This window comes from Phalangium opilio, unplaced genomic scaffold (genome assembly GCF_054372755.1).
Source record: "Phalangium opilio isolate 3A_F unplaced genomic scaffold, DU_Popi_V2 ptg000009l_1, whole genome shotgun sequence".
Lineage (NCBI taxonomy): Eukaryota > Metazoa > Arthropoda > Arachnida > Opiliones > Phalangiidae > Phalangium > Phalangium opilio.
The window spans coordinates 4,409,268-4,424,301 of NW_028324146.1; the positions used below are offsets into that span (position 1 = coordinate 4,409,268).

The 15,034-nt window shown below is 37.1% G+C and overlaps 3 protein-coding genes across 3 annotated transcripts; 2 read left to right on the plus strand and 1 right to left on the minus strand.

Annotated features, from left to right (window-relative positions):
• Nucleotides 1–545: 545 nt before the first annotated feature.
• Nucleotides 546–5,653, minus strand: Faa (fumarylacetoacetate hydrolase). The gene is made up of 12 exons (XM_089843823.1): nt 5,558–5,653; nt 3,769–3,879; nt 3,580–3,701; nt 3,465–3,514; nt 3,048–3,138; nt 2,869–2,966; nt 2,161–2,313; nt 1,874–2,080; nt 1,152–1,198; nt 986–1,087; nt 800–917; nt 546–716 (listed from the first exon to the last, which is right to left on the minus strand). Exons 1-12 carry the CDS (start codon nt 5,636–5,638, stop codon nt 637–639), a joined length of 1,260 nt encoding a protein of 419 aa, XP_089699949.1. The 5' UTR covers nt 5,639–5,653; the 3' UTR covers nt 546–636.
• A 1,238-nt stretch (nt 5,654–6,891) lies between these two features.
• LOC149713447 (uncharacterized) lies at nt 6,892–10,670 on the plus strand. The gene is made up of 2 exons (XM_089843832.1): nt 6,892–7,997; nt 9,917–10,670. Exons 1-2 carry the CDS (start codon nt 7,475–7,477, stop codon nt 10,366–10,368), a joined length of 975 nt encoding a protein of 324 aa, XP_089699958.1. The 5' UTR covers nt 6,892–7,474; the 3' UTR covers nt 10,369–10,670.
• Nucleotides 10,671–11,123: 453 nt separating this feature from the next.
• Nucleotides 11,124–14,973, plus strand: LOC149713448 (uncharacterized). The gene is made up of 4 exons (XM_089849539.1): nt 11,124–11,457; nt 12,387–12,920; nt 13,686–13,724; nt 14,669–14,973. The coding sequence occupies exons 1-4, from the start codon at nt 11,124–11,126 to the stop codon at nt 14,971–14,973; spliced, it is 1,212 nt and encodes a 403-aa protein (XP_089705665.1).
• The last annotated feature ends 61 nt before the right edge of the window (nt 14,974–15,034 follow it).

Consider the following 15,034-nt stretch of genomic DNA (forward strand, 5'->3'; position numbering starts at 1 on the left):
ACGTGGGACCACATTGATGACCCCGATCCATGCTTGCATTTTGAGACTGTAAAGTCCGAGGGGTCGGTCATTCATGAAATCCCGTAAGCTACCCGCGAAATCCAACTTAAGAAATCCGAAATCAATGCTGATTTCGAAATCCCATAAAAAATCCTAAATCAGCAACGAAATCACAAAATCAGTAAAGAAATCGCGAAATCCATTACAAAATTCTCGAAATACAAAATCAAAGAAATCACCAAATTCGACGAAATTCGACGAAATCACGGGAAAAACCTCAAAATCCAACGAAATAAAGAGAAATATCCCAAAATCCGTCGAAATCACGGGAAAAAATCGCAAAATCCGAAGAAATCAAATTGGATTTCGATATCCCGTACACTTTTTCAAAAACGTCCGAACCCTCGGTAAAGTCATATTTTCCATTAAAACGTGGGAAAATAGGCCAAACTATATCAAAGCATAATTAATCTTTCTCTAAGACTATATTGGCAATCTTTTTTTTTGGCCATGACAAAGTAGAAAATGACTATCTTAAACCAAGATTGAGTGTCAGACCTGAACTTTTAACAAAGTTTATTATCTTTTCAAAAATTTGTGAATACATTTAATTCAAGATTACTTGGATGCAAATAATTATTGAATGTTCAAAGCAGGTTTTATCCTTCCATTGCACGAACCAAAACCAACACGGAATCCGTTTCCTTTGCAAAAGCCTTTAAAATATAATACGTGAATCAGTTTACCGCTCCATTGTCACTGAAGTTGCATGCATCAACGTTACTAAAGACCCTTCTACCTCTTATAATAACTTCGTCGCCATCTCGCAAAAATTTCCTTGTTTCTCCGTTAGCTAATTTAATATCTCTAGTGCCTTTCCACGATAATTCAAGCATTGATCCGTACGAGTTTTCCGTCTAGAAAATTAAAATATCAGCCCCTAGATTCTTAAAAATTAAATAACACAGAGTGAAGCAATGCGTACAGGGCCGCTGATAGTTCCAGATGCCAAAAGGTCTCCGGGTTTCAGATTACAGCCAGTGATCGTATGATGAGCTAACTGTTGTTTCATGGTCCAGTACATGTACTGATATAAAATCTGCATGTCAATATCAACTCTATAGAAACAAGATGATAATAAAAAAATCAACCTTAAAATTTGACGAGCAGATTGGAGATTCAATTTCAGAGCCTGGAACTGAATAAAAATTATAAGTTAATCAAAAGATACTTCAACAAAGATAGAATATTTGGATTAAAATATTCGCACATCAAACTAATTGCCTTTTAATACTTAATTCATGTCCCTATTTTTTAAAACTTTTTAAAATGTGATAGGCAATTATGATCATTATTTTTACTATTAGATTTTACGAAAAAGTGATATCTAGTTTATTAGGGAGAAGGTATAAGATGCCTAAGTATTCGCGCGCCATAGTCCCAGTCCCCCTTTTAAATTACAAGGGAGGACGTAAAAGGAGGCCGGGCTATTTCGCCTCTTCTCAGTCGGAAAATACGTAATTTTCGTCATTCGCGTCGCGCTGACGTGAGTTTTCAAGAACCAATGAGATACTTGTTGAAATTTAGAGGCGGGGATTAATTCCGAACCTACGTTTGGGCTGGAGATAAAGCTGGAAATGTGGCGAATTAAACCTACTCCCTATTAAACTAGGTATCACTTCTTGATTTTACTAAAGAATTGTGGACAGTTTCAAAGTACAGTCTTAAATATCATCGTTTTAGGCATTTCAAGAAAAAATAGCCCATAAATTTTGAGTGGCCATATTTCATTTCTTAATACGCGTTTATCATCGATACCAAGGAGAGATAAATCTGGGAGTGGGAATTAAACGATATAAATTTTACTTCTTACCTTTTAGTGAAACTTCTAGTTGAATATCGAAATTATACGGGTCCTTGTGTTGTAGATACGGGAAAGGTGTTGGATCTTGATTAACATTTTTCACAATAAATGGCTTCAAAGCTTCCATCGTAACAATCCATGGACTTATAGTGGTTCCCAAATTTTTGCTCAAAAAAGGGCCGAGAGGTACGTACTCAAATTTTTGTATATCCCTTGCTTAAAAAAGAAATATTCTATAAGATTGGCACTTAAGCTATGGCAATGTTCGAAAAACGGTCAGTTTATATCATAATTACCACTCCAGTCGTTTACTAGAACCATCCCGAAAATGTGATCCTGCGCCTCATTTATCGAAATGGGTTGTCCTAACGAATTTCCTGGCCCAACGAAAAAACCCATCTCCAACTCAAAGTCCAAAAGACGACAGGGTCCAAAAGAAACTGGGGAGTCTGAAAAATAATAATAATAATAATAGGACAGAATAAAGCTGAATCAATCTTGGAGAATTTTAAGAACTAGTGGCTTTTGATTTGATACAACAAAAGGAAAGAATTATTTCAACATAATATAGAAAGAAACCCATTCAAACAGGGGCAGTGGGGCGAAGGCCCCTCCCAAATTTTTTACTCTATAGCACTTTAACATGCTCCAGTAGAACATGTTGGCTCGACCCTGTTTTCAAAAGTCGGGAGTATAATAGAGTCTGGTGTTTGACAATATGTTTGCAATAAGGTGAAATATCTGGTATGTTCACCCAAAGACGTCAGCCATAGCTTCAAACAAAAGCACTTTCGCAGGCTGGTAACGTTTAAGCTCAATCTAACTTCTTTCGATGCACATACTGGGTGTTCTGTATTAAAATTTTAATGCGGACTCTCGCAAGCCTTAAAACGTTCAGAGCTACTAAAGCAGCAATAGCGAATGGCTTAGTTTGTGTGACTGGGAATCAAATCTAATTCCAGCACACATTTGATTTTATTCCATGCTTTGGGCGGTGTTCTCACCTTCATCCTGTTTAGTTTGACCGTTAGGACGGTGTATGTCCGTACCAGAAACAACTATGGATGAAGCTCTGCCATGATATCCCACTGGCAAATATTTCCTTCAAATGATAAATTCTCATTTACTGATGAATGATGATGACTTGTGTCTATGAATAATTCACAACCGTTTTTCAGCTTACCAATTTGGCATCAAAGCGTTCTCCTTACTACGAAACATTGTACCAACGTTAGTGGCGTGCTCAAGGGAAGAGTAAAAATCGGTGTAGTCCCCTTCAAATGAAGTTTAAGTTTGATCAAGAAAATTAATCAATTAGGTTCAAACTTGTAACTAATTAATTATTGATCATATCTGATATCGCTTATTTCGATCACATTTTAATACAATTACAAATTAATATCTCTAACAAAGGGTATATTTTCTAACGCTTTAGATTTTTAAACTATAATATAACATGGAATCATTAACAAAACTCGGCAAAATTACGCCAAAAAGTTCGAGGGGCTCCGATTTTGAGGCTTATTTTTTAACTTTTAAATCACCCGATCAATTAATACCGTCGTTGTATGCTTCGATTTCTCAAGTTAAGATAACTTACCTATTGTAGCAGGTACATGCATCTTTGCCGAACTTTGCAGAACCAACGCCCTTTATTGTTCAATTCATTATTATTTATCTTATTAATTCGAAATATGATGTAGAATTGCTTTTACCTTGATAATAAATCTCTATCATCTCTTAATGTTAGATCTTCTCCAGATAGCAAACTTTTAATGCGTTTTCTAGCGGCTGACCAAGCTTTCGGACCCAATGCCATAAAATCGTTCAGAGTGGACTGAAAAAATTGAGTTCTTTTAATGCTTTCAGGTTAACCGACGAAAAATAAGCAATTACGCTGTTACATTTTCAAATACAGATGCATTTTCGGTAGAAATGGGTTCATCGAACAAATGTTTGATGACAGACAAGTCTAATATGTAGTCGCCGATTGCCACACCTGGACGAGGTTTTTCCTAAAAATAACATAAGTGATAATATTGAGAGTTTGGTTTATAATTTTAAGTTTCTATTGCCGGTGGATCTAATTCACCCTATATTGTTATCGTCAATATCATTTAATTTTATGACATCATATTTCTAATCCATACTTAAATAACCACCTGAAGAACTTCACTGCGCGTGACTAATACCAGTTTAAGAAGGTCTCACTTTTTGAGGTTAAGAATTAATTCCTACATTTGAACACTTTCGGTTTGAAAACACATTTATTACACCGTCCAAGTGTATTTCCTCAACCAAATAGGCAAGATTTCTTAATCGCCAAATGCTCTATGAAGATCTTATTTAATTCTTAAAATATTTGAATTTTGGGAGCTCCTCTCACAACTAGCATTGCTTAATAGAGATGGGCCGATACCAGTTTTAACCGATACCGATATCATTCGAACTTGGGAAACCGATACGTACTGATACCGATATTTTACCCGATCCTTCGAATAAACCGATATTAAACCGATACCGATACATTAACCGATATCAATAAGAAAATAGATGCTATAATATAGGTTGTAGAGATGGGCCGATACCGATCCCATATCGGTATCGGTACCGAAATTTAACTTTAACCGATATATCGGTATTTTTCTTTAAAAAATATCGGGTAGAAATATCGGTTCATTTTTAACCGATACCGATATATCGGTTAAAGTCAAATATCGGTACCGATACCGATATGGGATCGGTATCGGCCCATCTCTATTGCTTAATTAAGACCTGTTTACATGCATGATTTACAAGCCTAGCTTATAATATTTTCTTAAACTATTAGAAATTTGCTTGTTCCTTGGTTTGGTTATGTTCAAGTTAAATAACCCTTTTTAAACAGTCCCTTAAAATTGCTTCTGACGTGCTCTTTTGAAAATATTGCAAATTTTCAAAAAATGTAATTTTTGTGAAAAAACGAAGATAAACTATTTTTTATTAAAATAATTGATGTTTTATAATCATGTCTCTAAACTGGAAAATTTCAATATCTGGCTCTTCAGTCATTGCATTTTGTTCACTTATCCTTTATACCATCTAGTCTTTGTTCCAAGACAGTTTTTAATAATAATTATTGACTATCTCTGCATCACCAGAGGTCGCTTCAATGAAAGTTTCGACAAATAGCAAATTGGTTAACACTTATTGTTGTTATGCCGTTTACGTTAAAACTATGAATGTCATTGATAATACCAGAAGTGAGATGAGACTAGAAGTACTGAGCTAACCAAATTCTTCACTCGGCGAAAGTGAATATTCTTGATAACACACCAACGGTTGGCCCTCTAGTGGCGGTTTCAGAATTTCCCCTCCAAAACGTGAGACGCTCGCGGTGGTAGACGGCCGAACTAGATTCAAGCACCCGCGTCCGTGTTCCGCAGCTTTGGGATGAGGGGAAGGGGATAGGAAATGTTTTTGGAACTCGACCAATTTTTTTCTCTCTAGTGTAGGCGCGATGGAAGCGGCATAAAATCCTCAAATTTGTTCACTAATGCCAGGATCTATTACCAATGCTAGAGCCCTTCACTTCTAGTCTCATCTCACTTCTGATAATACAGATGGAATCTCACAACGCCAGTAATATTCCGCATTATTAGTGACGTAGCTGACGTTTTCACCTTAATATTAAATATATAAATTAAAACTTACATTTTTCGCGGTTGAAAATATTCCGTAAGGAAGATTTTCGATTGAAAAATCGGAATCGGGTCTTATTTCTAGAAAAGACATTGCGAGACTATTTGAGATTAGACTCTGTTTTTTCCAATTTCGGTTTCGAGATAAGGAGGTATCTCGGTGCCTCTTAAGAGAGAAAATATCTTAACGTCAGCGATTAAAAATTTATCACAAGAAGTTTGTTCGTACCCGACTCTGCCGTTGCTAATGAACGAAAAATTCTGTATTAGAGAATCAAAACGTGAAACCTTTATGTAAAAATCAACTCCAGGACTAAAATTCAGAAAACTAGACCGGAAATACGTCTATAACCATCATCTGACACGTTTTCGTCGTCTCCATTTAACGTTGCGGACCTGCTTAACCCGTTATATTGTTTTGTTTGATTTGTTGTTAATAATTCAAGGACTGCTTAGGTTGCTGATCCAGGCTGAGCGAATTCTACCATTAATTTTAAATCCGCCAGTCTGCTAGTTTTTTAAACACTTGCATTTCGATTGACCCGGATATTTGTTTATTGGGAAGGAAGTCGGTTCAGTGGGAGAATGCCATTTGTCTTGCTTGTGTATTTGAATTTCCGAATTTGCCGTTAAAACCTCCTATACAGGGTGTTTGTGAAAGGTCCATCAATAATGAAAGGGCGTATTTATTGGGCCATTTTGAGTCGAAAATGTTCTATGACATTTTTCCGTCCGGGCCACTGTTTTCAAGTTATGATTGGAGTAATTTACGGATGACCCCTTAAATTTAATTTAGAAATTGAAAGACAGCGCTAATTTAATGAAGGGGTCATCCCTAAAATATTCAAATCATAACTCGAAAACCGTGGCTCGGACGGCTAAATGTCATAGAACATTTTCGACTCAAAATGGCCCAATAAATACGCCCTTTCATTATTGATGGACTTTTCACAAACACCCTGTATTTAATTATCTCTTGAAGTAAACCCATAAAGAATTAATTGGTTCTTATTTTTGGTCTTTATTTTATCTTCGTAGAATGGTTCCTATTTGGCAAACGAAATAGGATATTTTATATTTTATATTCGAAGGAGAAACGTGCTGATGTAGAGCTTTTATATTAATTGTTCGGAATATTAAAAAAACTTATATATTTAAAGTATTGAATTTCGGACTTAAATTTGCCTATATTAAGGTTAAACCCGTTTCCATTCCCCAGTTATATCGCTTAAGATGGAATTATGAATATCATTATGATTCGCTTAACGAAACTCTTGGCGTTCATCATTATTTTCAAGCTAGGTAAATATTCATTATGTTAAAAAATATTTATGTAACCACAGTAAATTTTCAAAGACAAAAACTAAAAGAAAGCGGCATTGAAAATAATCAATTGTAGGTCTTTGCTATCATTCAACGCCATTTCCCTTCGAGATTAGTAACCTTTCGTAATATTTTATGTCGGGATTATGGTGTCGAGATCTTTGCTGTCGAGATTCTTTGTGTCGGGATTCTGTTTAGACACCCTGGAAACAAATCTCAGATTCTCAGATAAAGCAGTTTATTCAATGTCAATCCGTGAATCTATCGGTCACTTTGAACCCTTTCTGATAATGGGGGCAATTCTTTAACTTTTTAAGCGAGTTATCGCAAGTGATAACTATCGTCTAAAGGGTTGATGCCAACCTCGTGTGTTCTATGAGAGCCTGATATATGAATAGGTGATTGGGCATAGGTGTCATCAAACCTTGAACGAAAAGTGGCGGATATCTCGTGAATTCCCCTCGTGCTTATAAAAACAAGGTGGGCAAATTTTTTTTAGCTATAATTTTTGTTCAACACGGGCCAGTCTCTATTAAGCATGTATAGGGTGTTTGTAAGAAATTAGGGGCGTGTTCTATGGACGATTTCGAGTCGTAAATCATATTCTATGACATTTTGCCGTCCGAGCCACAGACACACATCCAGTTTAATACCTCTCCATGATATTCGCCACTCAGAGGGGGAAAAAACTAGAACGCAAAGTTTTATTCTCAAAAATGTTGAAGTAATTTTAAATTTTCAATTAGGCTTATCTAAGAAGAACATAGAAGATCGTACTGCCGTGTTAGAAGGATTGTGTTTGGATGATGTTTCGGCACAAGCAAAGTCGGCCAGATGCGAACGGGCCTGCCAAGACCAACGAGGTTTCTTGCACGGTCATTGTTTCTCAAGCGACGATTGCTACTGCGTTCGAGGAACCTTCGACCACAATCACACGAAATTAGAATGTATTGCCAAACAAGACTGTTACTACGTCTATCAAGTGGGACGAAATCTCTGCACCAAATCCGATCAGGACGCATGCGCCTTCGTCTGCCGTAAATGGTACCAGACCAGGAAACACGAGTGCGCCACAGACGGTTGGTGTTCTTGCTGGCAGTTCGATTATGGAAAGGTATCAAACGCTGCTGGTAAGTTTAATTCTTTCAGCACGTATACTAATGAACCCATTAAAACCTTTATCACTAAGACTACTGCCCATTTATTTTACTTACATTATAAGTATAAAAACCAAATTCAATCGATTTAGAAAACAGATCAAAAAAATTTAAGTTAATTTTACGAACATTTTTGAAGTTTAGAGGCTAGTAAAATCTTATGTAGAAATCGACAAAAATAAATTGACTTTCCATTCAAAGAACCCCATGAAGGTTTTCTTTCAAAAAAAAAAAAAAAATAAGTGAATTTTGGGGACGTTTTGTTCTTGATTTTGATGATATTTCATTCGTCTAACTCTATTAAAAAATGGTTGTTATGCTCTTTCATTCTCGTGATAAAACCATTTAAATGATTTGAAGTGTTAAAATTTTTTACCTCTCCGAGTGACGATGACGTCACGGAGAGGTATTACACCGGCCGTCTCTGTCTGTCTGTCTGTCTGTCTGTGTGTCTGTCTGTCTGTCAGACCCCACGTGACCGCGTTCGCAGTTTACAAATCGGAGCAAACAAATACCCGATTTCCGGAACGCGTTCGCGGTTCACGGAAATTTGGCCATTCATCTACCAACACCAGTCTTTACTAACTGGCTTCTAAGCACCACAATCTGCTAGTCTTTGTCCATCCCACATGGACACTAGCCTGTACTTGCTGGCTCGGAAGCACCACCATCTTCTGTTCTTCGTCAATCCCACATTGACACCAGCCTGTACTTGCTGGCTCGTAAGCACCACCATATTCTGTTCTTCGTCAATCCCACATTGACACCAGCTTCTATGCACCACCATCTTCAGGTTTTTGTCCATTCCGGCTTCTTCTCCATCGTTATCGTTCGGTTTTAATATATACGCGGCGATCGGCTAGGGTTACGAGAAACGTCTAGCCTCCCAATGGTAGGGCTTCCACCAAAGGTTCACGCGAATGCGTTTTTATCTATTATTATAATGGAAACGAATTGTATATATACCCCAAAATTTGAAGAAAGCGGGCAAGAGGGGTACCCTTCACTTTAAACGTCAATATTAGCAAAGTTTCGAAAGATAATAGGAACAACTTTATTTTAAACGATTTAACTATTTTTAAAGTTATTTACTGGCGATTAAAATAATTAATATCATTTATATTTAATTAATTATTTAAGATAAACTTATTTCTATGTAATGACACAAGTGAGAGTTTATATAGAACGAGTAATGAAAATTGCATCCGAATCGAAACACTACACGCATATCAAAGTTAATATAAAGCGAGTAGGATGATAAGATCTCTTACAAAACGATAACATTTCCTTTTTGCAGAATATTAAATGGAAATATTTTAAATATTTTTCGGCATTACTATTCTTTAAGTAGTTGTGTAGCTATAAAGCTCTGTTTCATCTTAATATTCCAAGAACATCTTTTGATATTAACATTTCAAATTTGGTGTTTACTTTTTAATTCAGCTTTACTACATTTATATATAGTGTAAACGCATTTTTTATATTCATTAGATAATATGGATGTTAATTCTTCATCTATCCACAAACGATTCGGTCTGTGAAATAAGATATCCTAGATTTAAACTAGAAATGACCTTGTTTCGCCTCCTCTTATAGGAGGTGTTAACGGTTCAGAGTGAGCCGAAAGTTAAATACACCCTTCAGTGATACATTTTAGGTCCTCATTAGAATTATTGAGGATACAAAGGAGATTGTTAAACGCTTAAGCCTTTGCTAAAGAGCTTGGCAATATTTCGCCAATTTGAACTATGTATTTTCGGTTTTTCTCATTGGCTGGTGGACCTGTGTTTAGAAAGTAAATTCGTCTCGGCTCGGAGAGGTTCATTTTGGTTTCCCAACTTGTATTTTATTTCTTTAGGTACTTTTAAAATTAAGGCTGGATTTTTTTTCAGTTGCGAGTGCGAAAGACCACAGTTTAATGGTGGCTAATTCCGTGTGTACCAAGAGCCAAGATTGTCAAAATGTATGCCCTCCAGTCTACGAGCTTCAGATGTGTCTTTACGATCGCTGTTACTGCTTGAAAATAAGCCATGATTATGAGCCTTCCGTTTTGTGCCAAACTCTTAACGGCGTTAAACGATGCGACATTGTCTACCATTTGGGCAATCAACTTTGTAGCATCGCGAGGAAAGGTCCCTGCAAGACCGTCTGTACCAATATTATGGGCGCCCAACACTACGAATGCCACCGACAGGACAACGCCTGTCGTTGCTTTTTGCCTCATCCCAGTAACGGCACAGGTCAGCATTGTTATTTAAAACTCTATTTTAAAATGGACTCTACCATATGGGGTAGGAAACCAGTAATAGTTGGTACACTGTTAAAAAACCATGTTCTATACTGAACAAAGTGCATGGCGTTCATTGGAGTGTCCCCGTACGAGCACAGCGTTTTGTTCAATATAGAACACTAAACGAGAATTTAAAACAGAACACTAATCGAGTATTCAAAACAGTACACTAAACGACTATTCAAAACAGTACACTAAACGAGTATTCGAAACAGAATACTAAACGAGTATTCAAAACAGTACACTAAACGAGTATTCAAAACTGAACGCAAAACAAGTGTTCAAACTGAACGCTAAAAACGTCATTTATTGTTTTGGTTCTAAATTGAACGAACAATTAGCACGATTATAGCCCTTGTCGTCATCTTCTGGTTTTGGTTATAAATTGATCAAACTCATAGTCATTGAACGAACAAATTTTGAGTTTCGTTCAATCTAGAACGGGACTATCTATTTCGAACGGGTTGTGAACGCCTGTTTGCAACAGTGTAGAGACTAAGTAATTTGGACAAGCAATTCTTCTCACAACCCATTTTATAGTTTTTACGGCTGCAAGTCGCTAATAGTTCTCGATGGTGAGAAGGATCTGCATTTAGATAGTCATTAATAACGGAAGGTTTATGGTGTAGTTTTTTAAAGTTTTGGAAGTTATCTTACTAAACTAAATCGATTAAAAACTGGTTGCATGCCTTTACTAAAATAGTTAGAAATTTCCATTTAAATTGGTATAAATTAATCTTAGCTTTATAACTATTTCTTTGTTACTGACAGAGGTACTTAGAAAAGATAGAGGTTCAGTTTTCCCGCAAATGTGTTACTTGTCGAACGAAAACTGCTACAAATTATGCCAAGTCCTACACGGCACCAACTATAAGTCGAATCTTTGTGTTGGTGACTCTTGTTTTTGCTTGACGAAAAAGGGCAGAATAGAACCTAAACAGAAAGACTGTAAAACCAAAAATTGCTACGATGATGTCAGCTTGGGAAGATTTCTATGCGGTCCGAATGACGATGGAGCATGCCCACATATGTGCTACACTGAGTACAAGACTAAAAAGAGCAAATGCGAAACTTCAGCCAGGGAATGCGTATGCACGGTACCAACGCAGAATGCAACTCTGAAGTTTAAAAACAAAATTGCCGGCAAGTATTTTAAGTAACAGAAACTTCCTGTTCAGGACGTTTCTGAAGGGTCCGGAAGTATTTAAATGGGGGTGTTCTTGGACGATTTTGAGTGGAAAAATTTCTATGGCATTTTGCCGTCCAGGCCACCGCTTTCAAGTTATGATTGGAGTGATTTATGGATGACCCCTAATATTTACTTAAGAAACTGAAACAGAATGGTTATTTAAGGGGTGAACCGTTTAATACTCGAATTATAACTTGAAATCAGTCGCCCGGACTTCAAAATATCATAGAGCATTTTCGACTCAAAATATCCTAAAAACACCCCTTTCATTTCTCACAGACCTATCAGAAACACAATGTATATTCTGCATTTAATAGTCTGGTCCGCGTTGAATTAAAGTGTCGGTATAAACAGACTCCTTGGATAAAAATCCAACGACTTATGAACGGTACTAGTGTCATTTATTCATGACGTCAACAAACGCATCAATAAAATCAGCACCTTACTGACTTTAGAAAAAATAACGGCAAATGTGATAGCCCGCTTGTTTTGGTGAAAATTCAAGGCTTAATCTTAAAATAGTGTTGTTGACGTTATTTGGAACCTACTGGCTGTTAACTGACAATACGGTTAGCCTCAAAATTGAGTAAATAATTGAATCATAAAAACCATTAGTATGAAATTTAAAGAAAGACCTTTATTAAGATGTAATTTCGAGTATACACGATTTTCGCCAACCCAGCTTCTTATTCGTCAATCAAAAGTAACTTTAGTTGAAGCAATCAGCTCCTAATAAGACGATTGGTAAAAACCCCAAAGAATAATATGGAACTTCACACAAAACCCTATATATAAACAGAATTCCAAAAAAGAAGTGTACTCATATTTATTGGTATTAACTTACTTGTGTACTTTTCTTTTCTTAACATCTCCATATTTTTAGAACACGAGGAGAATAAAACGAACAGTTCTAAACTACGGACCGGCAAAAAGGAAAACGTTACAATTCCTAAACTGGAAGTTGCCAAAATTCAGAAATCCAACGTATCTTCCGGAGTTGGGTCCAAGGAAAGTAAAAAGACCATATCTGATAAAAATTCGAAAGAAGTTCCCACAATATATAATGCTAAATCTGGGAGATATAGTAAAGCACAGGCTGCCACTACTGAAACAAAAGCTTTAAAAAATCGGAAATTAAATACTACTTTCGTAGTTCCGTCAAAGCAAAGTAAAGCACCATCTGACGATACTAAAAAGGAAGCTGAGAAATATCAGACACTCAATGTAACTTCAGAAGTTCCATCCAAACAAAGTAAAGCACCGGCTGACAATACTAAAACGGAAGTTGTGAAACACGAGAAACTGAATGCAACTTCCGGAAATCCATCGAAGGCCCCAACTGTTAAAAATCGCACCTCGGGATGTGCGGCGAAGAGAATAACTTTGACAGATGCAAGTATCGAAAGAATTCAAAGAGGTCAGTCCAAATCCCTAAGAGGGGGTTTATAAGTGAGAGGGGGAAGAGAGAAGAGGGGGTATATAAGTGAGAGGGGAAGAGAGAAGAGGGGGTATATAAGTGAGAGGGGGAAGAGAGAAGAGGGGGTATATAAGTGAGAGGGGAAGAGAGAAGAGGGGGTATATAAGTGAGAGGGGAAGAGAGAAGAGGGGGCATATAAGTGAGAGGGGGAAGAGAGAAGAGGGGGTATATAAGTGAGAGGGGGAAGAAAGAGAAGGGGCATCCCGTTCGGATAGGACTTATAGGACACCGGCTCCGACACCGGCTCCTATAGGAGCCGGTGCATAGGAGAGCGATTCGCAGGCTTTTTGGGCGAAAGAAAGAACATCAAAATTTCCGTGCACTTCGTGAGAGTGATACATCAGATTTGATTATGCTGAGTTTTACGGTCAGGCCAGGTTAGGTTAGGTTTCGTTAAATAGGGGGAATGCTTTGCGGTCATTGTCTTCGTGTTTAGATTTTGTTTTATAAAATGACTTGACTCGTATTGTTTTTAAAAACATACTTTTGTGTCGTGCACAATTTCATTTCAAAAATATTATTTGAGATGCGACGTTATTATAAATAGTACTTTAGGGGATAGGCTTTGTACGATTTTTTTAATAATATCGATAACTAGAAACTCCATAAGCTATATTCCAACTGATGAATAAAAACATTCTTAACTGAAACGTAGTTAAAACGAGGAGCGTTTGTTAATATGGAATATTAATTATATTTTAACAGACGTAGGTGGCCATGAAAGCGGAAAAATCAATTTTTCTGGTAACAGCCATGGTTTTTAAAAGCAACTACGATTAAAAATAGTTCATTGTCTTAAAACATGACTGACCTATCGTAAACAACCTAATAGGGGGCTACCAGGGATGGATGTAATTTTAAAAGCAGGACGGCATTCCTCGGGACGGGGGGGGGGGTATGAAAGAAGAGGCTTGTCATAGCGACAGAGGTAAAAAGGAATTACGTATTTTTCTCCGTCCCCGTCAGCAACGTCATCGAAACGTAGTTTAAGTGAGCCAATAAAATAATTTAAACTTTTCGTTGCGTGTTGGAGGGAGGGGCTCTAAACTGGACTATGAGTCGGACTGAAGTAAATACTAACCGTTCTCCATTCCTGCTTCTAAAATTACATCTATCCCTGGAGCTACGTATTAATTAATATTGGAGGATGAAGCTATTAGCTGTAATTTGACCTTTATTGGAACAATTTTAAATGGAATTTCGAAAGTTCGTCTCTCTCATTTATTGAATTATATTTTCATTGCCCGATTAGGAACGATATATCTTTTTATACATTTTGACTCTTCTATAATAAAAAGTATAACATTTTACATTTCCGTAATGCTAATCTTTCCAAAAAGGGTTTGTTCCCATTTTAAAAACCCGGATTTCGCCTGAAAATGACCAGTCTATAGGATATAGCGATTCATTGTAATAAATAATAAAGAAATCGGTTGAAACGAAAGGAAGGTTTTCCATATTTCTGACCGCCATTTTTCAAGGCTTGGGATTGTAAAAGTATTCCTTAGTGTTTCAGCTTAATAGGTAAAGCAATCAGGCGTTTGGGTTTGGCATTGATTATCAGTCAGTAAGGACTTCTACTTCCATATATTGAAGGCTGTTTGCTACTGGTCTAACATGTGTTAAGCCCATGAACGATTACAACTTTAATCAAGGTTTTACCGTAATATCCCTGTAACTGCCCACAGACTTGCCAACGCTGTATAATACAGTGGAGGTCGGTGGTCCGTGCCAGGAAGGCGAGAACTCCGAGTGTTACCACACTTGCAAAGTGCGTTTGGCAGGAAGCTTTCGTCAACATATTTGCCTGAACGCGGACGTCTGTTACTGTTTGAGTCGCTTTGGTCAACGAGCACCCTTGTATCATCAATGTACCGATGCCAAGTGCATTGAGGCCATATCAATCGGATGCTCGCTCTGTAGTATCAGCGCGAGGGACATCTGCCAACGCATGTGCTACCTCGAATTCGGAACTCGCATGTCCGGTCAGTAGCATCGTTTCAAATCGCCTTTTTCAACAACCCAAACTAAAAGTCGTGTCTTTTACGTTGCAC